We start from the raw sequence: 27,899 nt of genomic DNA, 5'->3' as shown, positions 1-27,899 counted from the left end.
TCTGCAGTGAATTTGTATTATTTTTGTATGAAAGAAACTGCTAAGTTAAAAAAATCAGTGTTTGTTTTCCACGTGCCAGTCTTAGAGAAATAACTTGGAGACGGAAGCTCAGGCCAAACAAACCCGGGTTCTGAGCACTGCGGTGATGGATGTGAGTTTCCTCACTCGTGTCTGTCGACCTCAGAATAAAGTGGCCCCACCGCTGTCTGGGGCTGGCGCTGACCCCGCCGAGGGGGAAAGGGCTAGGAAGGGGACTGCTGGCGTCCCCTTGGTTCAAGTGACAAACCCTCCCTCCCTCCCGGCCTCCCTGGCCAGCCTCAGGCCAGCTCTGTGAACTCTCTGGGGGCATTTCTGGGAGCCTCACACCTGTCCCTCCTTCCTTTCCACAGGTGGAAAAACTGGTGAAGTATTTGGATCCCAACGACCTGGGGAGAATCAACTTCAAGGACTTTTGCCGAGGGGTGTTCGCCATGAAAGGTGAGGTCTTCTGGGGGGAGGGGGGTCCTAGGGGCTCCCAGGATCCTGTCTGGCTGGGGAGGCTGGCATGGCTTGGGTTTCAGCTCAGATTCCCCCCTACAGGGGTCCCAGGAGCCCAGGATGGGTTCCAGAAGTAGGCTCTGCCTTTGACTCCCCCAGGGGGGGCCAAGGGGAAGGGACTTGGGCTCCCACAGCTGTGCCCGCTGGTGAGGGGCTGTGGGTGTCACTGAACCTCTGTCATGTGGTCCCACACCTGCAGCCAGGCATTTCTACCCTTCCTGTTGTCTGTCCCCATCCCGAGAATGGCCCCCTCCCCTCCCCTCCCCTCCCCTCCCCTCCCCTCCCCTCCCCTCCCCTCCCCTCCCCTCCTCTCCCCTCCCCTCCTCTCCCCTCCCCTCCCCTCCCCTCCCCTCCCCTCCCCTCCCCTCCCCTCCTCTCCTCTCCTCCCCCCTCCCCTCCCCTCCCCTCCTCTCCTCTCCTCCCCCCTCCCCTCCCCTCCCCTCCTCTCCTCCCCCCTCCCCTCCCCTCCCCTCCTCTCCTCTCTCCCCCTCCATCTCCTGAGGGAACTCATCTCCCTCAAGGATGATCAGACGCCTGAGGAGTTTCCCAAAGCACAGGCTTCAGTTTTGAACGAGGACAGTTCAGAGCTGGTCCCCTCATCTCCCTGCCTCTGTTCTGAATTTCCTTCACTTGTTTCCTCCCCACTCCCTCCTCCTAACTCCTCCGAATTCCTTCCTGTCTTCCCTTTAGGGGGGAATATAAAAATCCCTCTCGTTTTCCCCCCACTCCAAGGCAGTTATGAGACGCCTGCAGGAATCAGAGTGTGGCCACTCGCTACTGAAGAGTTCATCTGGAGAGGGTGGTCCAGCTCACCAGCCCGTGAGGAGAACACAGTTTACGTCTGCAAGTCCCCGGGCCTTGCTGTTATCTGTGGAGGATGCCATGTTTCCCTGTCTGTGTGGCTCAGAGCAGCACGAAGCCTTCCCTCTGGGGTCCCTCAGAGTCTGGGAGGGTGGGAAGGAAGCAGGAATTCCTTGCATAGAAGTGAGGGGCGAAAGGAAGTGAGCAGAGAGGTTGGGGGGACTGTGCACGGCAGCCCCAGGAAAGGTTTCTGAATGGGGTTGCTTGACTCAGTAGGGCCGCCACTAACTGTGCCCGGCATGTCCCCGTGCTGGTGCTTTGCAGGTCTGACCTCCTGTTTGCTGTTCTGAGACCAGTTCCAATGTGTGGAGGTGAGGGGTTCCTCCCATGCCAACAAACAATTTTCTCACACCAGCAGGGTGTCCGAGGAGAATTCAGCTCAATTCTGACACCGTCTACCTGGAGGTAGCGTCAGATTCCACAGGTTAAGGGCTCAGTCCTATAAGACTGTCTCCCCACCCCCATTTCAGACGCCCGTCACAAGCCCAGGCTGTTACCTATGCTTCTGACCAACCGGCTGTAAGTCAGAGGTTCCCACGACCCCCTCCTTGGGTTGGGTTAATTTGCTGGAGCGGCTCACGGAACTCAGAAACATTTTACTCACTAGATTAGCGGCTTATTGCAAAAGGATACGACTCAGGAACAGGCAGGTGGAAGCGGTGCGTGGGGCAAGGTGTAGGGAAAGGTGCAGGTCAGCCATGCTCTCTCGGAGGGCACGACTCTCCCCAAATCTCCATGTGTTCACCAACCCGGAAGCTCTCCGAACCTGGTCCTTTTGGGTTTCTGTGACACCTTCATCATAGTCGTGATCAATGAAATCACTGGACATTGACGATTGATCCAACCTCCAGGCCCTCACCGCTCCCTGGAGGTCAGAGGTCAGAGGTTGGGACTGAAAGGTCCAGCCCTCTAATCACCTGGTTGGTTCTCTTGGCAACCAGCCCCCATCCTTAGGTGGGTCCACAAGTCACCTCATTAACATAAAAAGATACCTTTGTCACTCTCAACACTTAGGAAATTCTGAGGGTTTTTGGAGCTGTGAGTTACAAACTGTGAATGAAGGCCAAATACGTATTTTCTTATAAATCACAATATCACACCTCCTTTGTCCGTTACGATTTGGGGGCATTTGTTCAGGGGAGGGAGGCCAGCTGTGTAATGAGTCAGCAGCAAGTAGCGCCACCCTGAAGGTGGCCTTCCATGTTCTGGAGTTTGCAGGGTTGCAGAGGGCCTCAGCCTCGCAGCCCTGGACTGTGTGTGTTTGGAGTCCCTGTGAGCCAGGCAGGGAGTATGTTCTTATATCCCCTCCTCCAGGAAGGCCTCCTGGATTCTCTTTGCCCCAGCCTCCCCACCACAACTGGGAGTCTGTCTTCTGTGTGTTCCCTGATGCTGTTAGCCCCAGTGGAAGAACATCTGGAGGGCAAGGACCTGTCTCGGCTCCCTCTGCCTGGCCCTGGACTGGCTTCTCTAAGGACTGGGTGCCCCATCTCTGCCTCTGAATGATCAGCTGGTCTCTTGGAGACTTGGGGCCTCTGCCTCCTTGCAGCCCTACCCACCCAAGGCTTACTCATCAGAAGCAAAGCTGCCCAGGGAATTCCCTGGCAGTCCAGTGGTTAAGACTCTGTGCGTTCACTGCCAAGGGCCCAAGTTCGATCCCTGGTCAGGGAACTAAGATCCTGCAAAAAAAAAAAAAAAAAAAAAGAAGCAAAGCTGCCGGGCTGGGCTGAGGCTCTGACCCTCCACTGCCTGTCTGTCCATCCACAGGCTGTGAGGAGCTGCTGAAGGATGTGCTGGCCGTGGAGAGCGCTGGGACACTGCCCTGTGCGCTGGAGATCCCAGACTGCGTGGTGCAGGTGAGAGGGGCGGCCACCGCGGAAGGGATGGGGAGCCTCCAGCCGCCCGCCTTACCTGCTTGGTCTTCCGTCTTCTTGCCTTTGCTTCACCTTTTTGGTGTCAGGGAGACCCCAGAGCCCCCGCTGAGGGCCCTTTGCCTTCAAAGTCAAGAAAGAGATTTTGGAACCGGAGCAGTGCAGACCCTTGGGAAGCCACAGCAGAGGGTGTAGGGGCTGGGAGTCCTCACAGGGCACCTTCCCCCGCTCTGAGGTCCCGAGGAGAAGCTGAGCTCCAGAGGGAAGGTGGCAGGCTCGAGGTCAACAGCAGGCAGGGAGACAATCTTTCTCTTTTCTCCAACACCAGCTGGATGTCCAGCAATCCAGTCCACTCCCGACACTGACTGCCCAGAGGTGGTGCAGGCCCCGGGGCCAGAGCCTCAGCCCCGCTTGGGAGCTGCCACAGACGGGGCACCCAGGCTACCTGCCTTCTGCTGGGGCCAGCTACGAATGCAGGGTTCTCGCAACCCCCCTCGGGTTCCGTAGTTCACTAGAACAGCTCACAGAACTCAGGAAGACACTGTTTATGATTATTGCTTTATTATAAGGGATACAATTCAGGAAAGACGCACAGGACAAGGTATGTGGCCGGGAGGCGGGGGCCCTCTCCAGGGGCACCACGTCCCTGCACGGCAGTGCGTCACCAACCCGGAAGCTCCGGGTCTCGTTGCTCTAGAGTTTGTATGACCCCATCTGCAGCCCTCTCACCTCCTGCAGGTGGGCGTGGGTGGGGCTTAAATTTCCCCACTTCAAATCACCAGTTTGGTCTTTGTGGTGTGACCAGCCCCATCCTGTGGCTCTCTGGGGATCCCACCTGAGTCACCTCATTAGCATGAACTCAGGTGGGGTTGAAAGGGACTCCTTATGAATAATAAAGTTCACTCCTATCGCTCAGGAAGTTCCAAGGTTTTAGGAGCTCTGTTCCAGGAAGTGGGACAAGGACCGCAGTCCCCATGGCTCTGTCTTACTGTCATCATCACCTAATGGTTTGTTTATTATGAAACTTTTGTCGTTTTCCCAAACACTTGCAGAGTCATCTTACAGACAAATACAGTTCACGATGCCTGTACTGACAGTCTCTAGGGTCCCTTCTGGCGGAGACAGCCCGCCAGAAGGGCTGGAAGAGGATCGTCTTGGTTTGTCATCCAGGCTTAGCTCCAAAACCTCTTCCCCACCCTCTGGCTGGTGCCTCATCCGACCCCAAACATGAGTCTTTTCTATAGCTGAAGGAGGCCCAGGACCCCAGAGGTCACTCTGGCCAGTGGCATACTTCTTGGGATCCAGCTGGGTGGTGGGCTCAGGGCTGGGACTGGGGGAGGGGGTCCCTACAGGGGGCTGTGGACAAAGAATGTAGGTTGCCACATCAGTAACAAAGGATGTTGTGGCCATGAAGCCATCAGCCGCTGCAGCTGCTGCCCCCCGCCCTCAAACGGTGCCCCCTGAGGGGATTCAGGATGGAGAAAACAGGGTACTGGCTCTAGAGAGCTAAGGTGCATAAAGGAATGATTTCAATGAGCCCAGACTCTTGCATCTTCCCGTACAGAGAAAAGTGCTAAATTCATTAACTTGAGATGTCTGTTTTTCTTAAATTAATAGTAATCTTTTGATGTTTTGACTACCTGGTTTTTTTTTTTGCAAAACTCCTGTATGTCCTGGCTCCTTCCTTACCTCTTAGGAACAGTCCCTCAGAGCTATCTGCCTGGGCGTAAGTCCTCAGTAAGTCTGCCAAATAAAACATAATTCTCGGGACTTCCCTGGAGGTCCAGTGGTTAAGGCTCCGTGCTTCAACTGCAGGGAGCGCAGGTTTGATCCCTGGTCTTGGAACTAAGATCCCACATGCCACGCCATCGCGCAGCCAAAAAAACACATAATTCTTGACTTTTTTTGTGCTTTTTTTTTTTTCCGCTTGACAGGGCCCTAATGCCCAGAGCTGCCCAGCAAAATGGTGTTACAGAAGGCCAAGGCTCAAAGGTGGCAGAGACCCAAGCCGGGTACCAGGGCCTCCAAGATAGGTCTCAGGTGGTTGGACCCCAGGGTGCCGTGCCCTCAGGGATGAGTGAAGAGAGCTGGGCTCCAAGAGGTGCAGAGGCCAGCAGTGAGGGCTCCAGGCCCGCCTCAAGGGGCAGCAGATGTGGGGTGAAGATGCATTTGGGCCTGACTGATGGGACCAGGACCAGAGCAGAGGACCCCAATGCAGGACGAACCCTGAGAGTGTCCTGGGAGTCTTGGAGCGGGGCCCTCGTGGACTGAACAGGAAATGGGGTAACGAGGTGGGCTGTGGGACCAGTCAGAACTGGGTCCATACCCCGCTTTGGCCACTGATGAGCCCTGAAAACCCAGGCACGTTACTCTCAACTCCTCAGAGCCTGTAAAACAGGGCTCGCCATACCCGTCTTGTGAAAATTCAGTGAGAAAACAGGCTGCTAATATGTGAGAATCCCCTTCCTCCCGGTGCCGTGTCTTAGGGATTCGTGTGAGAAATGGTGCTGAAGTCTGCATCTTTCCCCTTGGCTACCGGTGTTTCAAAATCACGTCAAAATAAAGGCCTGCATGTGAGGAGCTGGAGGTCAGAGTGGAGCCCTAGCCGGGCTTCCGCACCAGCCAGCGGTACCAGGGCCGGGTCCCGTTCCTGCAGCTGTGGGCTGCTTTCGTGGCCTCCGCACTAGGCCGGCCACACTGGCAGGTGGAGAAAAGGGGAGAGGTAGGCGTGGAGGAGTTGGCCTCTGAGAGAGCGCTCTTCTTTTTGTTTATTTATTTTTTTTGGCTGCGTTGGGTCTTCGTTGCTGCGCGCGGGCTTTCTCTAGTTGCGGCGAGTGGGGGCTACTCTTCTTTGCGGTGCGCAGGCTTCTCATTGCAGTGGCTTCTCTTGTTGCGGAGCACAGGCTCTAGGCACACAGGCTCAGTAGTTGTGGCACACGGGCTCAGTAGTTGTGGCTCGCGGGCTCTAGAGCACAGGCTCAGTAGCTGTGACGCACGGGCTTAGTTGCTCCGCGGCATGTGGGATCTTCCCGGACCAGGACTCGAACCCGTGTCCCCTGCATTGGCAGGCGGATTCTTAACCACTGTGCCACCAGGGAAGTCCCGAGAGTGTTCTTCTTTTTAAAGCAATATTGTTTTCTCCACAATGCAACATGTGGAGGTTACAGAAAAGCAGAAAGATCAGGTCGGTCGAATCCCAGCAACCCCAGTGCCCCCCTCATCTCCTCTCTCGGGACTTTTAGGTTAAGCCCCTCCTTGTGAACTCTTTTCTGCCCCCGACCTGTCTGGCCCTGACAGGTGGCTCGGGTGGTCGGAGCCCAGCGAGGTGGCTGTTGATCCCTGGACACGCTGGGCAGCCTTGTCCGTGAGCGCCCGGTGGGCAGCGTGGGGGGCTGGGGCTCTGTTCCTCACGACAGGCTCCTCGGTGCTGGGAGGGCTGAGGGGGCAGAGCGCAAAGCCAGCCTGCCAGACCAGTGGGCTCCCACAGTGAGGGGCTGAAAAGGCCTGGAGGCCCCGTGGTGTGAATGAATCCCTCCCTGCTCAGGCTCCTGCACCGTCTGAGCAGCTCTGGGTTCCATTTGGCTAAAGGCCACGAGGGGCTAGACCATAGCTCCTCAGGCTGGGGGGAGCTGAGGGGGCCGGCCTGGGGCGTGTCCTCATCCTGCAGGCCCAGCCCTCAGGTCCTGCTGTGTCCCAGCTGTCCCCTAGGGGTCAGCTTGAGACCAGCCAACCAGAGGGAGCCTGGATCATTACTTGGGCTTCCCAGGTGCTGCTAGGGGAGGAGTGATTTGGGACCAAGCGAGGATGACATAGGATGGGACCACAGGAGCATGCCTCCCCCCACCCCCAGGGTGGGGCAGGGACCTCTGACGTCAACACTTGACGAGAGGGTCATAGTTAAAGTAGTGAAGTAGTGAAACACTCTGTGGTGCTGGTTGGTAAACAGATGCAAACCTGGAAGCCTGAGGGCACCCGCCCCATTCACCCCTCTTCCGGGCCCCCTGGAACCCAACCCCCACACACCAGCTATCACCACAGGCGCTCTGGGCCTGCTCTCCAGGCAGTGCAAGTCTGTCTAGGTGGACCTGCATCCCACCAGCTCTTTTTTTTTTTAATTGAAGTATAGTTGATTTACAATGTTGTGTTCCCTGCTGTACAGCAAAGTGATTCAGTTATACATATACATATGTATACATTCTTTTTCATATTCTTTTCCATTATGGTTTATCACAGGGTATTGAATATAGTTCCCTGTGCTCTACAGTAGGACCTTGTTGTTTATCCATCCTATATGTAATAGTTTGCATCTGCTAATCCCAAACTCCCAATCCATCCCTCCCCCATCTCACCTCCCCCTTGGCAACCGCAACTCTGTTCTCTATGTCTGTGAGTTTGTCACTGTTTCATAGCTAGGTTCATTTGTGTCATATTTTAGATTCCACATGTAAGTGATATCATATGGTACTTGTCTTTCTCTTTCTGACTTCCTTCACGTAGTATGATAACCTCTAGGTCCATGTGTGTTGCTGCAAATGGCGTTATTTCATTCTTTTTCTGGCTAAGTAGTATTCCATCGTTGATGTATACCACATCTTCTTTATCCACTCATCTGTTGATGGGCATTTAGGTTGTTTCCATGTCTTGGCTATTGTAAAGAGTGCTGCTGTGAACATAGGGCTGCATGTATCTTTTCGAATTATACTTTTGTCTGGGTATATGCCCAGGAGTGGGATTGCTGGATCATAGGGCAACTCTATGTTTAGTTTTTTGAGGAAACTCCATACTGTTCTCCATAGTGGCTGTACTGATTTACATTCCCACCAACAGTGCAGGAGGGTTCCCTTTTCTCCACACTCTCTCCAGCATTTATCATTTGTAGACTTTTTAATGATGGCCATTCTGACCAGTGTGAGGTGGTACCTCACTGTAGTTTTATTTATTTATTTATTTATTTATTTATTTTTGGCTGTGTTGGGTCTTCGATTCCGTGCGAGGGCTTTCTCTGATTGCGGCGAGCAGGGGCCACTCTTCATCGCGGTGCGCGGGCCTCTCACTATCGCGGCCTCTCGTTGCAGAGCACAGGCTCCAGATGCACAGGCTCAGTAGTTGTGGCTCATGGGCTCAGTTGCTCCACGGCATGTGGGATCCTCCCGGACCGGGGCTCGAACCTGTGTCCCCTGCACAGGCAGGCGGACTCTCAACCACTGCGCCACCAGGGAGGCCCTCACTGTACTTTTGATTTGCATTTCTCGAATACTTAGCAATGAAGAGCATCTTTTCGTGCCTATTGGCCATCTGTCCCACCAGCTCTTGAACTCACTGGATGTCACCCTGCCTGTGTCCTTAGAGCCTGCTGCGCCCTGGCGCAAAAAGGGCTTGGTAAACCCAACTGTTGGCAAGTTTTCTGATGCATGTGGATTTGAGTTTGGTCAGAGGGGGTGCTGGGTGTCGCAGGGGTCCGTGGGTTGGCATCCCGAGGCTGAGGTCTCAGGAAACGCCCTCGGAGTCCGTCGTGAGGCTGGCCCGCTTAGCGGGCTGCTACTGCGCTCCCTTTGTGCAGCTCCCAGACCTTATGGTGTAGGGGTCTCTGTAGGGTGGGGACGTGGGCAGTCACAGAGAGCTCCACCCTCGGGCCTTAAAGGCAAGGGGGCAGTGGGATGAAATCTGACTCATAAGCCCTCATGTGAGATCCTGGTTCGTCCTCCCACGTGGGCTGGTTAATAGGGAACCCCATAAAATGAATAGGGTGTCAGGCCACCTGGTGCTCCTCCTGTGTAACCACCATCCCAGCGAATGGTGTCACCATCATCCAGCCCCTAAGCCAGAAAGTCATCCTTGACGCCCCACATCCAGCCAGCCTGAGTCCTCTGGTCCCCACTCACCCCTCGCCCCTCTCCCTCTGCTGCCTCCTGGCCCCTCATCGTCCCCGGCCTTTCTCTCTCCAGACCCACATCCCACAGTCGCCTCAGGATCTTCCTAAGGAGCTGTCACCACCCCCACTTCGGGGACCCCCTCATCACCAGTGGGATAAAATCCACCCCTTCTCCAGCCTCACCTCTCACTGCCGCACTTCTCACACCCCGAAATTGGTGACACCCAGTTGCTCCTTATTTACTGAAAAGACCTTGTTCTCTCTTGCCTCCCAGACTTTGCACAAGTTCTTCTTTCTCCTGGGATGGCCTCCCACCCACTGTCCCTGGGATAACTTCTGCTCATCGTTTAAGACTTAAGTAGGTACCTCCTCCTCCAGGAAGCCTTCTCTAGTTCCCTCTGCCCCCAGCCTGGAGTGAAACCTGTGCCGAGCTTCCCTGGGGCCCTGTGCCCTCTGTCATCCCTGCCTTAACCTCACCCTCCAGGACAGCTCCATGTTCCCCACACGGCGACACCATTTTCACCTGGTGGTGGCAGAGCTCGAGCTGAGTTCATCTCCTTCGCACCCAGCACAGTGCCCATAGCGAACATCCTTATCCACCCGCCATAGATCGTTTCTCTGAGTATTTCTAGGATTTGAAATCTAGAAATGGAATTGCTCTATCGAAGGGTATGCAGATTTTATTTTTTAATCGATGGGGCCAAATTTTTCTTCCAAAAAGACGGTACCAATTGTATCATCCAACAGTAGATGAGAGAGTGCCTGGATTCTCAGCCCTTTGCCAGTCCTGGAAGTCCTCCATCTACCTACAGGCCCCCCTTCTACTCCTCTCCCCTCCCTTCTCCCGCTCACCAATCTGATGGAGGAAAACTCACTCTCACTTTCATCTGTGTTGCCGTTTATGGTGAAGGAGACCATCCTTCCTTCTGTTCACTGGGCCTGTGGATTTCTTCTTTTGTTAGTTGCCTCTTTATAGTCCTTGCTCATTTTCTGTTGGGTTGTCTTTTCCTTTTTTTTTTTTTCTTTTCTTTTTTTTGGGGGCCTTGCCTCACAGCGTGTGGGATCTTAATTCCCCGACCAGGGATCGAACCTGTGCCCCCTGCAGTGGAAGCGCAGAGCCCTAACCACTGGACCGCCAGGGAAGTCCCTGGGTTGTCTTTTCCTTATTGATTTATATGAAATCTATATACACAAAATCTCTATATATTCTGTCAGTCTATGCATTTTGCTTATATTTTAATTTTGGTTTTGGTGTCTTTTATTGCATAGAATTTTAGAGTTCGGATGTCGTCATTATCAGTCCTTTTATGCCATTTACGTTTTGTGTATTATGTGATGCCTTCTTCACCTCAAGGTTATAAACATGCTATTCTCCTGTATATGTTTTTCAAATACTTTTAGACAAAAAGTGTTTATGTTTAGCTCTTTGACCCACCAGAAGCTTATTTTTGGTTTTGGTGAGGATAATATCTGGCATTTTTATGTTCCACATGTTGCCAGCTGTTCACATTCCTGCTGTGGAATAGTCCCTCTTTCTCCACTTATTTGAAATCTCACCCCTTTATCGTGAGCTAAATTGCCGTGTTACGTGGGTCTCTTTCTGGACTCTGGTCTGTTGTATTGATCTATTTGTCTACCTGTTTCTAAGCCAGTTTCAGTTACCCTTGCTTTACAGTGTGATATCTGATAGAAAAAGCCTCCCTCATCATTCTTTATTTTTAAAAAATTTTTTTGTTATCCTTACATATTTTCTCTTCCAGAATACTCTTTTTTGTCGAAATTCATTTAAAATCCTGCTAGAGATTTTGTTTGAAATTTGTACATCAGTGGAAGGGAACTGGCTTTTTAAAGTATTGAATTCTCTCATCCGAGAACATAGTAAATCTCTTCATCTTTTCTGGCCTTCTTTTATGCCCTTCAGGAAAGTGTTATGATTTTCTCAAATAGGTTTTGCACATTTCTTCATAGGGTGACTCTATTTTAGAATTTCTGTTACTGTTACATGTAGGATCTTTTTGCCATGATATTTTCTAATTGTTTATGGCTAAGTGTCTAGGAGACGTTTTGATTTTTGGTGTTGATCTTGTCATGACGACCTTACTAAACTCCCTTATTAGTTCTAATAGTTCATTTACAAACTATTTTCTAGCCTGCTTAATCTATATAACAATGCAGCCATATTCTTTTCTTCTGCATAAATTTAAATAGCTGCATGATATTTCATTGCAAGAAGACAACCACATTTATTTACCGGTTCCTTATTATTGGTCATATACATATATAATTTTTTTTTTTTCTTAACCTACTTCGGGGGATTAACAAAAGCAGTGTTTTAAACACTCTTGTAGCTAAATTGTTCCCCACAGAAGCACTCATTGTTTTAGAGCAAGCCAGAGGTTGGCAAACGACAGTTCCCATGGGCCAAATCTAGCAGCTTGTTTTTGTAAATAAAGTTTTATTGGAACATGGCCACGCCCATCTCAACCTTGTGTGTCTGCTTTCCCATCACAATGGCAGAGTTGAGTGGTTGCCATTTAACTTTGTTTATGACAGCAAATCTAAAAGGTTTTTATAGCCAACTCAGTCTTTTCCGTTGCGGCTTCTGCCTTTGGTGTACTGCTTAGAAAACTTTCCTACCCAAGGCTGTGACACTACATTCTGTTTTATTTTTATTTTATGTATTTGGTTTTCATGTTTAAAGCTTTGATCCACAGAGTGAATTTTGATGTCTGTGGTGAGATATGGATCCAGTTTTCCTTTTTCCCCTCAGCCCCTCTTACCCTCCCTCCTGCCCAACTCACCTCGCGGGAACCAGAAGCTCTTGACAAGGTTATGCTTAAGGGGTCCCCGGAGGCCAAAACAAACCGGGGTTTGCTGGGAATGAGGGCGTCAGCCTGAGCCCAACCTGGCTCTTCTGCTCATAAGCAGAAGGAGCTTGGTCAACCTCCAGTCTTGCCAGAACAGTTTTTAAAAATCTGCTCTGAGCTTCTCTGCAGAGCTGGCCTGGGGGTATGTAGGGCGTGAAGGTCCAAGTCCACCATTGCTTAATTTCATCCATTTTGAAGCAAGCATTTCGAAAACCACTTTTGCAACAATGATACTTTTGAATTCTAAAAATACTTTTCTTGACAGCCTCTGATTCAGCTGCGCTGGTGAAGGTGTAGGTTGGTGGTACCATGCTTATGCTGGTAAGGGGAGGGGGGAGGGTGTTTCCTAGCTCAGGGAGGGGCCTTACTTGATCCTTTCCTCTCATATATGGCCCCAGTTTTTTGGTTTTTTTTTTTTTCTGTTCCAACACCTTCCTCCTTCCAAAGGAAAGAATAATTTACTTATCCAAAGCCCGAGAATTTCTGTAAGAATAAAAAGATCCTTAAGTCATATCTTTGAGAAGTAATTAAATTCTGATTAAAGCAAAGGTGGCTGGGACAGAAGCAGAGCCAATGTTGATGGTTGCCTTGGTCTGTCCTGGACCATCTGTCCCCCATCTTCTGCCCCTGACCATCCCGACCCTAGGAAGGCTGGGTTCAGCTGGCCCACTGAGACCAACTTCCAGGACACTCTTTTTTTTTATTTTTATTTTTTTGCAGTACGCGGGCCTCTCACTGTTGTGGCCTCTCCCGCCGCAGAGCACAGGCTCCAGACGCACAGGCTCAGCGGCCATGGCTCACGGGCCCAGCCGCTCCGCGGCACGTGGGATCCTCCCGGACCGGGGCACGAACCTGTGTCCCCTGCATCGGCAGGCGGACTCTCAACCACTGCGCCACCAGGGAAGCCCCATTCATCCATTTTTAAAAGCTCCTCAAGTAACTTGAATGCACACCCAACGTTGCAAGCCAAGGATCTAAGCTAGGGATGCTCAGACTTTGCAGCATATTAGAATCTCTGGGAGCTTTTAAGGTTCTGGGTGCCCAGCTGTCCCTCAGACCAATGAACCCGGAACCTCTAGGGGTGGGACCCAGGCATCAGCACTTCTTAAAGCTCCTCACGGGATTCCACGAAGCCATGACCCGTACAACGTCCTGGATTCTGGTCAGTTTACATCAACACTTCTTTTCCCTGAGCATGGAACGCAGAGGCTGGGGGTGGGGAGAAGAGTCTTATACCTTGAAAATGGCCAATGGCTGGCACAGCGTGTGTGTTCAAATGTCGGCTGCCCTTGGCACGTGGCCCCGGAAGTATCCTCTGGGGAGAGTGGCTCGGGACTACGGGGCCCTGGCTGGAGGTGTCCGTCCCCCGTAGAACTGGGCCGCCTGGGTTTTCAGGCCCGGGTAGGGAGCATTCTTGGTGGCCAGTGAGCCATGACTGCTTTCCCAGAGGGAGGCCTGCAAGGGCCCACGGGGACTCTGGGTCAGCAGGGCGGGGGCTCCATGTGTCAGAGCCCAAACAGGAATCTCATTGAGAGAGTTCCTCGTCTGCCACCCAGTTCTGCAAACTTCTGAGAGCTCAGGCCGCCCTGCAAAGAACGGAGAGTAGATCACACTGACGTCACAAAGACCCACCAGATGTACTTTTCCTCCAGCTTGCAGGAAAGTTGTGAGAGCAGTGCAACGAGTACCCATAGATCTGCCCCCCAGGTTCCCCGGTTGTTAACATGTTGGCAATTTGCATTCTCTGCATTTGTGTGCGTCCCTGTATACACACTTCTTTGGGGCGACGGGGGCTGGACCATTTGAAAGTTAGTTGCAGACATTATGACACTTCCTCCTTAAATACTTGACCCTTCCTAGGAGCAAAGATATCCTCCTCGATAACCGCAACACGCTCATCACCTGTGGCTGATACAGCAATGTATTATCTGATATAAACTCCACATTCAGGGTTTCCCAATATTTTTATAGCTTTTCTGTCTGATCTCGGAGCCAATCCAGGATGACACATTACGTTTAGTTGTCACGTCTCTTTAGTCTCCGTTAATCCGGAATAGTTCATCCACCTTTCGCTGTATGTGCACCATCACCTGAGGGCCCGAAGAGGTTGCCGCCCCACTGGTTTTGCCTTCGGCTTCGGACTCTCGTGTGGAGCCACAGCGCCCTCTGCACGAACGGCACCAACGCCTAGCGGCCGTTTCACACCTGTCTGGCCCAAAGCGCTTTGATGCTGCCCCATCCTCCCCCATCTCAGGAGCTGGGACCGCCACCCACCTGTCCGCTCGGACCAAGAACTGAGTTGTGCTTAATGTCTCTCCTTCCTCCCGTAGCCAACCCGTCCGCAAGGCCTGTTGGTTTTATCTGCAGGATCCGTCCCGAGGTGTCCCCTTCACCCACCTCCACGTTACACCCCGTCAGAGCTTCACACCATCCCCCTACCTGGTCACCCGCGCTCTCTCTTCCCTTCCTCCTTACAAGAGCCAGAGTGTCCTTTCAAACTCTTAAACCAGGTCCTAGAACTCCCCCACTTAAGATGTTCTAATCACTTGTCCTCTTAGGGTAAAATCCTAAACCCCAACTTCTCACTGTGACCTACCAGCTTTCACTTTTGCCTGAACCTTTGACCTGGTCCCATCCCATCCTCCCCATAATCCTCGCTGTTCCAGCCACACTGGCCTGTTTTCTGTTCCTCAAACCCCCGAAGCTAGTTTCTTATCTTTGCCTGGCTGTTCCTTCTACCTAGAACGCTCGTCCTCAAGTCTTTGAACGGCTGCCCTTGCATCATTCAAGTTTCAGCACAAGCGTCACCTCCTCAGAGAAGCCTTCCCTTCCCACTCATCTCAAGGAACCCCTCTACAGCAGTCCCCTGTCACTGTCATAACACCCTGCTCATTTCCTTCAGAGCCTGCACCACTGTGTGCCACACTCTTAACTGTCTACGGGTGTCCTGCCTGTCTCCTCCACGTGGGTGGAGGGCTGTGCCTGCCTCTCTCACTGCTGTGCTCTCCACGCCAAGCACAGTGCCGGCACGGAGCAGCTGGCGGTACATGTTGGAGGGATGCATTTCTGCTGTGCAAGGTCAGCTCTGCCGGGGAGGAGAGGGCTAGGTTTCCTCCCGCCTGGGAGCAGTTGAGGGGTGTCCCCTGCAGGTCAAAGGCTGTAAAACCACACTCAGTGCTGGGTTGGGAGGAGGGGGGAGGGCATAGGAAGGAGCTGAAAGGGGGATGACTCTGCTCTGACTCTGCACCTGGGCTCTGAAACCTTAATGTGTGTACGACTCACTCGGGGGCTTTACACAAGGCAGGCTCTGATCCAGTAGGTCTGGGGTCGCCTGACTGCACCTCCTACAAGCGCCTTCAGTGCCGTGGGAAGATGTGGAAAGAGCCTGGGGGTGCTCCCGTTGCTTCTGCCCCTCCCACCCTCTGCCAGGAAGTGTTGTTTCTAACAGTCGCTGTCACCTCCGCATGTGGTGAGCCCCTCGTGGTTTTCCGTCTCCACATGTCTGCTACCGTGACAGACAAGACATTCCCTCCCAGGAATCGTGCTCCGCCGCCTGCTCTGTCATTGCTCTGTTTTCTCTCCTCCGCGCTCCTTTCCTTAAGCAGACTCCTGGGGGCGTGCTGTCTGGGGGAAGTCAGGCCGGGCTCACTGCCCCGGTGCAGGACAGGACAGCTGACCAGGCTGGGAACTGGGAAGCTGAGGGGCTCCCACAGGCTCTGGTTCAGACTGTAGGCACTTACGGGCAGGGCCAGCCCCAGAGGCAAAGGGCTGATTTAAATTTGGGCAGAGGGCTTCCTTGGTGGCGCAGTGGTTGAGGGTCCGCCTGCCGATGCAGGGGACACGGGTTCGTGCCCCGGTCCAGGAAGATCCCGCATGCCGTGGAGCGGCTGGGCCCGTGAGCCATGGCCGCTGGGCCTGAGCGTCCGGAGCCTGTGCTCCGCAACGGGAGAGGCCACAACAGTGAGAGGCCCGGGTACCGCAAAAAAAAAAACAAACTTGGGCAGAGCGTTGGCTTTGGGGTCTGAGGGTCCTGGATTTGACTCCTGACCGTGTCGCTTACTAGTGGACCATCCTGAGCAAGTTACTTAACCTCTCTGAGCCTCACTTTCTTCCCTTGCTAAACACAGGTTGTAATTGGTGTCTTCTGCATAGGGTTATCATAAAAAACGAGAAATGAGAGTACAAGCAAAGCACTCAGTACAATGCCTAGAAAATGCTGGAATCTCTCAGCCCACAAGGCACAGATTGTGAGACTTGAATACTTTTTGCCCCAGGGCTGCTGACAAGGGACTGACAGGCAATGTCTATGTCCCAGGCTTCCTTCTACACCTGCATCCCACAGCCCCACCGCCCGCTGGCTGGTCCTGCACAGCTAGGAGGTTCACCCCCTGGGGCATTCCCCAGAATTGGGCCCACTCCTGTGTCAGACCCATCTCCCAGGGTAGGCAGGGCCTGAGGGCATGAAAACCACACCCACTGAGCCTGAGGGAAAATGCCCAAACATTTTATAAGAGGGATAAACAGCTGTTCCCATCCTGGTCATTGCCGTTCCCTTCCTGACCAGGGCAGTAAAAATGACTGGAAATAACATGAGACAAGGCAAGAAGTCTGATTCTTGAGGGGAACTTTCTGTGGGCTCTGTGCGTGTCCCAGGTTTATGACCCTCCCCAAGCCTCTTTGATGATCAGCACAGGGCAGATGGGCAGGAGGGACACTGCACAAGTCCCTGCCTCAGAGCCTGGCCCAGCCCCTGCTTTGTACACACTCGCTGTACCTAGATGGAAAGAGAGGGCTCCTTTGACCCTGGGGGCCGGGAAGCTGAGCACCTTCTCAACACCGATGCCAAGACTTTACATCCAGAACCCATTTCAGAACAGCTGCCTTTACCACACCCTGCCTGGGCTTCTTCCTGTGCTGTGACTTGGAATATTCTTGCTTTCCTCAAGGGAATTTTTAATCCAGGCTGAAAGGACCCCTGAGCTGGGTGAGGGGTCGGGCACCCAGGCAGAGGCTCGTCAGGACCTTTATCTGCTGCAGTAAACATCAGCTGAGTCCTGGAAAGGGGCTGCACCTGAATTTACAGGCAGAAACTCAGCTTGGAAGAGTGATATGGGAGAAAGTATTCCTGAGGACACACTAACCCCCATTCCTTTAGATTTTCCATTCCTGGTATCCAGTTCCATGTCAGAAAGCACTGTTTCATCTTACCTTATTGCAAAAACCTCTTCACGGACGTACATTTTGTTTTTATTCCCTTGGCTCAGCGTAAGGCCAAACAGAATATTTCCTCAGCCTCCTTAAAATTGCTGCTGGAAACCTTATCCAATTTGCCATTTTGCACGCTTTGATCTAATACATTCTTTTTAGGATTTTGCACCAGAAAAAAAAGTCTTTCCTGATGAAATGATTTCCTTCTCTCATCGGATAATAAGAATTGCGTTGTAACTAACCTTGCTTTTCCGTTTTTGTGTTGGTAGTTAGAAAACTTAGAGCTAATGGTGAGTCAACTTTCCATTTACTCATTTACCTGCTTTTTCTGTCGGGCTTATTTTTTATTAGTCCAACTATGAATGTCTTTTATTGTAAATAATTTCACAGATGTCAACAACAACAAAAAATGAGTTTGGTGGCAGGGGTGGGGGGAGTTCGGATTTAATAAGGAGAGACTAATTGAAAGGATTATTCCAAGCTGGCCGGTGAGGGGAGAAACTCTTGAAATAGGAGGAGGGGGCCATGGCAACAGGGAGGAAGCTCTCACCGTAAGATCTCCAAGCATCTCAAGGGTGAGGCAAGAGGGGGTTTCTTTGCAGGAGGAATAAACAAAGGAAGAACCGCCGGTGTGGGGAGGGGGGCACAGGGTGGCTTGGCCATTGGGAGTGGATCAGGGAATGTTTACCCTGAGGCCAGCCTGTGTTTGGAGGGCTGCTGGGAAGGGGCTGTGTGCTGACTCAGCAGGGGTGGGCACGATTCACAGAACTGGGGGAAGAAGGGAAGCTTCATCAAAATTTGGATAACAAGCATTTTGTTCTGGTTGGTCACTAGGACCAGCAGTTCAAGAATGGGAATTTGGAGGGTGGGCCCCAGTGGCTTCCACGTTTCCCTCTGTCTAGACTGTTCTCTCCCAGGGGCAGGGACCAGCCTCCCTGCTCGCTCTGCCCAGCCCAGTCCTGGGCCTGAGTGAGTTACTTGGTCAGTGTTCGCTGACTGGCTGAATGAGGGCCTTCCTGGAGTCAGGAACTCGCCTCTCTGGGAGGTATAGGAACAAGCAGGCCGCACCCCCGCCCCTCCCTGAGGGACCCCAGCTCTGGGCCATGACCCCTGCCCCCTCCCTGAGGCATACCTAGCCCCCCCCCCCGCTTCCCCTCCTCTAGAGGGTGCCCAATTCCGGGCGGCACTGCCAGTTCCTGCACCCCACTTTCTGGGGGGCAGGTTGGAGGAGAGGGTGGGAAGGTGGAGGAGGGAGACAGACCCAGAGGGAGCAGCACGGTGCCCCCAACACACACACCACCACCCCGCCCCCCACCAGGACCCCTTCTCTCTTAACTTGTTTTTCTGTCTCTCTGCCTGTGCGCTCTCTCTTTCTCTGTCCCTGTCTATCCAATCTTTCTCTCTCCAGCCCATCTCTCTCTGGCCCTCTGATATCTCCAGTCCCAGCACCAGGAGGCCCTTCCAGTTGGCCCCAGGTCTCAACATGAATCAGACACAAGACAGGGCTGGGGATGGACAGATGGAATGTCAGCCCTGCTCAGGCAGTTTACGTATCTAATCTCAATCACCACCACACCCCTGTCCTGTTTACTCAGACCAACCCTGCCAAGTAGGTACCATTAGACCCATTTTACTGGCAAGGAAGCTGAGGCTCAGACAGCAATTAAGTCGCTTGCCCAAGGTCTCAGGACTGCAGCGTGCAGAGCCAGGACTTTAATCTGCCCCTATCTGACCCCAGATGCCACAGAGAGCAGCTCTGCATCCACTTTTCCTGAGGCTTCTCGAGTTTCCCAGGCCTCTCTTCACTTCTCTCCCCCGCCCCCCCAACCTGGGAGAAAGGACCAGAGGGACTCATTTGCCCTGAGGGGTTTGCCTAGAATCAAAGGCAACTCAACTGGAGGCTCTGCATTGCTGGAGGACAATCTTTTACAGAAAGGAAGGAAACTAAGTATTCCAGGAGCTGAGGTGAGGCCTGGGCTGGGGAGAGAAGGCAGAAGAATTCCCCCAGCCCATTCCTACTACTTTTGGAGCCTGAACGTGGCCCCTGACCTGCACAAAGAGGGTCCTAAAGCCTTTTGCTTGGTGAAGGAGGCTGGCCACACCCAGCCTCCCTGTGCAGGGCTGTGCCAGGATTGCTAAAAGGTGCTCCGGAGAAAGACAAATACCGTATAATATCGCTTATATGTGGAATCTAGAAAAATGGTCCAGATGAACTTGTTTGCAAAGCAGAAATAGAGTCACAGATGTAGAGAACAAACTTATGGTTACCAAGGAGGGAAGGAGGGGTGGTGGGACGAACTGGGAGATTGGGATTGACATATATACACTGCTATGTATAAAATAGACAACCAGTGAGAAGCTACTGTGTAGCACAGGGAGCTCTACTCAGTGCTCTGTGGTGACCTAAATGGGAAGGAAGTCCAAAAAAGAGGGGATATATGTATACCTACGGCTGATTCACTTTGCTGTATAGCAGAAACTAACACAACATTGTAAAGCAGCCATACTCCAATAAAAATTAATTAAAAAGAAAGGGGGCTCCTCTGAGAGGGAGTCTGAGAAACTCATCAAGGAAAGATGAGCAGCTTCTTGGCTGCAGGACTTCTGAGAGCCTTCAGAATGCTCACGTGTACCTCTGGGACCCGGGCAGGAGGTGAAGGCAGTTGCCAGCTTTCTTTGCTCTGGGAACCCTTCGTGCACCAGCATCTTTGTTACAGAAATGCGGAACTGATGGGCCCTGTGGGTAGCCCAGAGTGTGGTGCGAAATGTGTTTGAAATGTGTTTGGGGCATAGCTGCCACTGCTTCCCCAGAGGAAGCAGAACGTGGCCTTGTGATAACAGTGTGGGTTTGGTCAGCAACTGTTACGCAGGGACCAAAAGGCTCGTGGCAACATACACCATCATGTGTGAGTCTGGTCCCTCTATCTACTAGGAGGGTCCCTGTGCTACACAACTTCAGGGAGGACTAATCTCTCTGTCGTCCGTGGGAATGGCACCTCTGGGAGTTGTGCAGTGCACAACCTGTGCAGCTAAACATGACAGTCCTGGTCCTGGCCCTCATCCTGGTCGTCTGACTGTTGCAACAGCCTCTCTGTTGACTTCCTGTCCCCAATCTACCACCTCTGGTGCCTCCTGCCCCCCTCCTCTGTGTCACCTCTCCAGTCCTACCCTCCTCCAAGTCCCTTCTCCCCGAAGCCAGCTGCCAGAGGTCTACAAGCACCCTCCGGCTGTGCAGGGCCCTGGGAGAGGAGTCCTGCCTCTGAGACGGATGGGCTGTATCGTCTTGGGCTTAACCTCTTTGGGGCCAGTGTCTCCATTTGTAAAATGAGGATAAAATGCTTGGCTTATAGTTTTATCATTAGATTCTGAGCTTCAGGAGGCAAAGGCTGTCTGTCATTCATCCCTGTCGCCTGGCGTCTGGCACGTCCTAGGTCCTGGTGAATGTCTGGTCACTTTGACCGAAACCTTTCTGCCCTTCCCCCTCTCATGCTTGATTGATCTGCCCAGTATTTCTGGAACACTGCCTGCCCTCCCGACTCCTAGGCTTTGCCTCTGCCGTTCTTTCCCCTAGAATTCCCTTCTGCTCTATCTGCAGCACTAACCATTTTGGGGAGAGCTCAGTTGCCACGCCTGAACCCTTTCCCAGCCCTCGCCCCCAAACCCCACTGGAAACAGCCTCCCCCTTCCACACCAGCCCCGCCCCCATGGCAGGGGATGTTCCTCCTGTCCCAGCCAGGCTCCTCTGTTCTAGGCAGAGGGGGGGTTGGCATTTCTCTGCACCCGCTTGGGGTGCCCAGAGCCTGCATGGTGCCAGGTACAGAGCAGGGCTCCGGATGGAAGGGCCCAGAGTGGACTGGAACGTGGTAGCAGCTTCCTCCCCCAGGAGGGAGGGAATCCTGGGCAGGATGGTTGCCGGCCGCCTTCCCAGAACAGGCCCAGGCTGGGCTGGGGCAGACTGGCGTGCTAATGCCGGCTCGGGGCATGGGGTGGAACACTTCAAGGTCGGCTTTGGGGTCCAAAGCAGTCTTGGGGCTTCCCTGGCGGTCTGGTGGTTAGGACTCCATGCTTCTAGTGCAGGGGACACGGGTTCGATGCCTGGTGGGGGAACTAAGATCCTGCAAAACATGTGGCACGGCCAAAAAAAAAAAAAAGAAAAAATAGTCTTTGGGTCTGGTGGAAGAGTAAGCGCATTGGAGACTCATGTTCGGTGTCTTGGCTTACTGGACTCTCTGTTGTTTAAAAAAAAAAAATGATTTAAAATGCTTAATTTAGGACCCGGCCTGTGGTAGGTGGTCAATGTCTGCTGTCCGTGGGAGGAGCGTGGAGCATCACGTTGAGAGCAGGGACGTTGGGGTCAGAAAGACCTGGGTCTGAATCCCGGCTCAACCCCTTCCTAGTGAGACCTTGGGCATGTCCTGTCACGTCTCTGGACCTCAGTTTCCTTGTCTGTGAAATGGGCAGAGCCTGGTGCTCTCTTCTTCAGGCTCGGTGTGAGGATTCGGGGAGACCAAGTCGAAGCCCGTGGCCTTAGTTAGGATGTGGTGGAGCCTGACAGAAAGCAGAGCGCTAGAAACATTGGTGGCTATAAATATTACTACTTCACTTCTCTTTTCTGGCAAAGAACCATGAATTTCTTGGACCTCTTCATTTTTTTTCACTTTCCATGACTGGCAGTAGCAGGTGGCTTTCTCTCCGGGACTGTTTTTTCACGGAAGCAAAATCGCGTATTTTTTTTTTATCACTTCACAGGAGGGAGCACACACGACTTGTGAAGAACAGCTCTACTGTAAACCCAGTGCTGAGCCCTCACTGCCCACGGCTCCCCACCCAAGACCCCACACACTCGTGGTCCCTACCCACGCACCCCCATCCACTGCAGCCAGGGTAACCCCCGGCAGCTCCCTCACCCACCTCATACACCCCACCATCCCCAGCTCCCCAGCCCCACCTGTCTGAGCAGTACCCTAAGGCCATTTGCCACAGAGGAGCAGGTGTGCAAGTGAGGCAGAAGGACCGCTCCACACACACAAGCCTAGGCCTGACCTTTGACTCAGATCACTGTCTGCACCTCCATCCTCTCCACAGAGCCCTCAGCCGGTCCCTAAGATGCACTGATAACACCCGCTGATAAGAACCGCCACCAGGATGCCCGGCACTGCCGTGAGCCACCCAACCAATCAGATATAAATGGGTGTGAGATGCCTCAGTTTGATACACTGATGTCCCTCGGGACTGTCAAAGAGGGTGATGTGACTTGGCCAGGGAACCCTGTCTTCCCCTCAGGAGCAAACTGTGTCACCAACACGCCAGGTCCTTTCTGTTGGTAGTGTGGTCCAGGGATGGTACCTGGGAGCCTGTTAGAACGGCAGGCTCTGAGGCTGAACCCAGACCAGCTGAGTCAGAATCTGCATTTTTAACAAGACAGCAGTGGCCCATTCACATGCTCTTTTGAAGTCTGAGATGCGCGCCTGCCGGTCACTGGGGCTCGAGCTCGGCTGCGAGCGAGAATCACCTGGGGACTTTAAAATGTGCTGGTGCCTGGGTCCCATGCCCAGATCCAGATTCCACTGGCCTGAAGTTTGGCCTGGACGTGGAGAGTTTTAAATGCTCCTCAGGTGATTTTAATGTGCAGAGAAGTTTGGGAATCACCCTTCTCAGTCTTATCGCTGGACCCGTAAGCTGTTTTATTGCTTGTGTTTGTAAGTAAGACTTGGTGAGAGGAAGGGCGTAAGGTTCAGGTGGCCCTGGCCGGTGTGTGGATGGGTGTACGTTAGAGAGGGTCTAGGGTTAGTGGCTTGAAAGTGTGCAGGGAAGCATTTAAGGCCTTGGGACCACCCCAGTGAGGCACAGGGGAGAAGGGCACTGTCCCGAGGTCCCAGAGCTGGCTGGTTGCAAGGCCTGACCCAACACTTAGTTCCCTGACGCCAGCTCCCAGTTGATGCCTGGGCATTTAGAGGTGCTACCTCTACACCTTGGTCCTTGAACCAAAACCTCAGCTGGGCTTTGATCAGTAAGCCTGCCTCTGCTCTGCTCTTACTTGGCTGGGTGCTCGCTCCGGATTCCAGCAAACCGTCCTTGAAGCCAAGAAAGCGAAACCCACCAAAGCTGGAGGCGTAAGCGCATTGGGGCCTCGTGCCCTTGTGTGATGAACACCCACTGAGAAGCAGCTCAGCTTCGTGGAGAGCGAGGGACTCCAGGTGGGCGGGGTCTGAGCCCCAGCCCTGCCACATGTCAGCTGTGCTGCCTCACACTGGCCCTGCAGCCTCTCCGGCCTCAGTTCCCTTATCTGTAAAGTGGGCACAGTGGTACTCCCCGGCTTCAGGGAGTGTTCAGGTTGAGTGGGATGGAGGGGACAGAGCCGCAGGCTGGGCCTGGCAGGTGTAGGCAGCGGATCAGAACGAGTCGGGGTCACTGAGGGCTCAGCGTCACGTGGCATGGCCTCAGGAGTCTCCGGAACACCAGCCTAGGTCCCCAGCAGGCACATCCTGAACCTCCAGGGCCGGGGGCTGCTGACACGTACCTCTCTCCTCCTCTACCAGACACACGGGCTCAATGGCCGTCCCATGTGTGTTTGGTGGCTTTGGGGAGACCTGTGCTGCCAGCGTGGGGACTCCCTAGCCTTCCTGGCCTCATCAGGCAGCAGAAGTTGGCCACGGTTGGTGGCGCTCTTCCCCCCGTGTGGGCCCACTCGGGACAGAGCAGCTGTCACTGTCATGGTTATTTTATTTTTATTCCTCCCTCTGGGAGCCCAGAATCAAAAGGAAACGTTAGCGCTGCAGCCTCATTACGGAGAGTAGAGAAACGGGGTGGGGTGGGCGAGTTTGGATCTTCTCAGCCAGGGCCCCATAGGCTCAGAACTGCAGCATTTCAGAGGGCAGAGCCCATGGAGACCGTCTGGTGCGATGCTTTCATCTCACGGCATTTCATCTCACAGCAGATGGGGAAACAGACCACACAGGGTCCTGGACTTCCCCAGTGGTGAGTTGGGGCCAGGCTGGAACATGGTTCTCCTGACTCTGGGGTCTGAGGTCTTTCCCCTGCCACCTATGACCGCTGCAGCCAGGGAGGAATTAAGGGTAGTTCTCCAGAGACCTCACCCCTCAGCCAGTGTTTCCACGTGAAATGCAGATCCCTGGGCCCTGGTGCCTGACTCAGGAGCTGGGGTGGACCCGGGGATCTGCACCCTCAGCAAGGTCATCTGACCAAAGTTTGGAAACATTGCTGTGGACTCTCCCCATTGGGCCGAAAGCCCCAGCCCTGTGCTCTGCGCCTGTCCTGCACCAAAATCCCAGCCCCTGGGGCTTCCCTGGTGGCGCAGTGGTTGAGAGTCCGCCTGCCGATGCAGGGGACACGGGTTCGTGCCCCAGTCCGGGAAGATCCCACATGCCGTGGAGCAGCTGGGCCCGTGAGCCATGGCCGCCGAGCCTGCGCGTCCGGAGCCTGTGCTCCGCAACGGGAGAGGCCACAACAGTGAGAGGCCCGCGTACCGCAAAAAAAATTAAAAAAAATTTAAAAAATCCCAGCCCCTGACTCATCTGCTTTCACTGAAAGCATCACTTATGAGGCACACCTGACACCAGTAGGTCCCAGGTGAAGGGGCCATAGGCAGGATCCTGTCATGGATAAGCACATGCACCCTGGACCCAGGCAGCCTGGGATCGAATCCCGCGTCTGCAAGTTTTGGGTCCTCGGCATGTTTCTTCACCAGCTGGTGCCTTTGTTTCCTCACCTGTAGGTTGGGGAAGCCAGGCTTCCTTCCTGAGGTGTTGTGAGGGTTCGATGCGTTAATACAGATGAAGTGCTTCATTAGTATCTGGCACATGGTAAGGTCTACAGACATGTCCACTATGATTATGCACAGTTTACAGGCTGAGAAACTTATGCTGAGAGGTTAAGAGACTGTCCTAAGGTCGCACAGCCACCAAGCAGCAAGACTGGTTGGGCTTCAACCCTTGTCCCACACAGTCCCTGCCTGGGAGCCTACAGCCTTCCCAGCCCTGCCTGCTAACTGCAGCTCTGCTGGTGGGTTACAGATTGGCCAGGAAAGACCGTTCCCCATGCTTCCAACTGCTCACTCACACACTCTGGGTTAGGATAGATTATCAATTCCTTTAGCCAGGAACGCAGAGTCTCTGGAAACCAAGTGGCCGTACAGAGCCACCTTTGTCCCAGAAGTCCCTCATGGGGACAGAGGCTTCTGGGGACACGACCACTCTCAGTCTCGAAAGCTCCGTTTTGGTTACGGCAATGCCCATCTGTACTCAGAGCTTACTTTCAACTTCTGGTGGAAGAAATTGCACTGAAAACCTCTGCATTTTGGTCTAAGAGAATGTTTTCCTGGTCCTTGTGCCACTTCCTTGTCTGGGAAAGAAAGTAAAGTCCAGGTGTCCTTAAAAGAGCCTCTTCCTCGAGCTTTCTGGTGTTTGGAAAGTGGTTTCTTACCAGCGCTCCCCTTCCCCACTGCCACCCTCAGGCTTTCTCTGACGGTTCTCGTCTGAGCGTTTCTGCTGGAATTGGGAAGTTTGGCCCAGCATCCGGCTGGTGCCCACCTTCAGAAATGGCTCTGCAGTACCTCTCTGGTTGCCCTGAGGACTCAGGAACTGAGCAAGGCCATTCAAGCCTTTGGAGGGCCTGGCCTTGGGCCTGGCAGGCACTGGGCCCCCCTCTTTCCACCACCCACCCCTCTCGCTCTCAGTGGCCAGGGGAAAGGCGGCTCCATTACCGCTCTTTTTCTCTTCTTTCATCCCTGCTGTGATAGAATCTGCCCTGAGCGCTCGGTGCCCGGCCAGCTCTCAGGGCCCATTCTAATGAAGGTAACTGAACGCCCGGGCAGCTGAAACCGGCCCTTTGCAAAACAGCCAGGGGAGGCCTGCCCTCGAGGGCAGAATGTGCCAGCTCTTGTTTGCCTTAGCCTGGCGTTAGAGACGGGCTGGGCCCTGCCGTGTGGATGGAGGGGCCCAGGAAGGGGAAGGGGACAGAGAGCAGGTTTATTTGGGGTGAGCTGGGCTGGTTCATTGCAGTTTGCTCTCAGTGCTTTCAGGAGTTGCAAAAGCAAACAGTAGATTTGGGTCACAAGGGGGTGGGTAGAGAAGGAGATGGTAGGATTAACAAGGACTCTGCCGCCAAGTGCTGGGGCTCAGGACTCTGGGCTCTGGACTTGGGACCCTTCTGATCAGAGCTTCTGTTTCCCTCCTTCCTTCCGTCCCTCCCTCCCTCCGCTCAGAACCCACAGCTGCGAAGCTGCCCTTGGGCAGACACATGTCACCGCTGTCCAGGGCTCCGTTTCCTAGACTCGAGAGGCCTGCAGCAGAGTGGAAGGGCTTGAGAGGCAGGCAGGCAGGCCTGCATCCAAATCCTGGCTCTGAATGTCCTTGGGCAGGTCACTTAATTGTTTTGAACCTCAGTGTTCTCATCTGTGAAATGGGAAGAGCAGTGCCTCTGCTCTGGAGCATCCAGATTTTGTGGGGCCTGAAGCTCTTACAATGTGTGGAGTCATCCTTAAGGTGAAGGATCTTGTTGTAGCGTCCTTTTGCACACTTTACAAAGCACGTGACCATCCGAACACACTGCCAGGGCCCCTCCGGAGCACGTAAGTGTCCTAGACGTTTGTTTCATTGGCTTCACGTGTACACATCTACCTGGTAGGACTATGAAGGATCAAATGAGCTAACATGTGCGGAACTCCTAGAACAGTGCCTGGCCCAGAGTAAGGCCCTCGTAAGTGTTTTTTTGATTTTTTTTCTTTAATTAATTAATTAATTTTGATCTGCATCAGGTCTTAGTTGCGGCATGCGGGCTTTTTCATTGCGGCATGCGGGCTCTTTGTTGCAGCAAGCAGGCTTCTCTCTAGTTGTGGCGTGCGGGTTTTCTCTCTCTAGTTGTGGCGCACGGGCTCCAGGGCACATGGGCTCTGTAGTTTGCGGCACACACACTCTCTCGTTGAGGTGCACGAGCTCAGTAGTTGTGGCACACAGGCTTAGTTGCCCCATGGCATGTGGGATCTTCGTTCCCCAGCCAGGGATCAAATCCACATTCCCTGCACTGGAAGGTGGATTCTTTACCACGGGACCACCAGGGAAGGCCCCCTCATAAGTGTTAACTTTTAGTCTTATCACCTCTCAGGGTTGTCGTGAACGTTAGGTGTGTACAGTGTTATGCTTGCGGCACCATGCTCGGTGCTGGCAGATGTGTTCATTCACTAGCTCACCTAATAGTTAGTGCACACGATGGGCCGGGTCCGTGTTGAGGTCTGGGGTCAAATGGTCCCTCCTGGCGCTTTCAGTCTGGGAGGGGTAATCAGGCCATCAGTTAATTACACAAATACGCAATTCCAAATGGAATGGTGATGGTGTGAGAAGGTGAATATGTGCTAGGTGATCTCTAGGGGAGAGAAAAATGAAATCATTTGACTTGGGATATAAGGAAAGGCCTTTCTTGATACATTAAACGAAGGAAAGGATTCTTATTACTTTAATTTCAGCATGTCCATCATGAAGGCAGTCTGGCACAGTGACCAGGTCCAGCTAGAAGCTAAACAAATGTTATCTTGTTTGATCCCCTAGACAACTCTGAGATGAGAGAATGGAGACCAGGTGGGAGAGGTGGTCTTACCTGAGCTGATGTATGTACTCAGTGGTAGAGCTGGGATTCAAACCTCCACCCAACTGCCTTCCTGCTCTCTCAGCT

At 53.3% G+C, this 27,899-nt stretch overlaps 1 protein-coding gene across 1 annotated transcript in view; it reads left to right on the top strand.

Annotated features, from left to right (window-relative positions):
* The window catches only part of RAB11FIP4 (RAB11 family interacting protein 4), a 112,315-nt gene that overhangs the window by 32,947 nt on the left and 51,469 nt on the right, over positions 1-27,899 (top strand). Inside the window, exons 2-3 of the mRNA XM_082860048.1 lie at positions 390-477; positions 3,163-3,251. Of these exons, the coding sequence (XP_082716174.1) occupies positions 390-477; positions 3,163-3,251 (177 nt within the window). The remainder of the gene's footprint in view (positions 1-389; positions 478-3,162; positions 3,252-27,899) is intronic.

The sequence above is a fragment of the Leucopleurus acutus genome (assembly GCF_964270905.1).
Source record: "Leucopleurus acutus genome assembly, chromosome: 19".
NCBI classification, from domain to species: domain Eukaryota; kingdom Metazoa; phylum Chordata; class Mammalia; order Artiodactyla; family Delphinidae; genus Leucopleurus; species Leucopleurus acutus.
The sequence above is the reverse complement of the archived record's forward strand: the minus strand, read 5'-3'. Positions and strand labels throughout refer to the sequence as shown.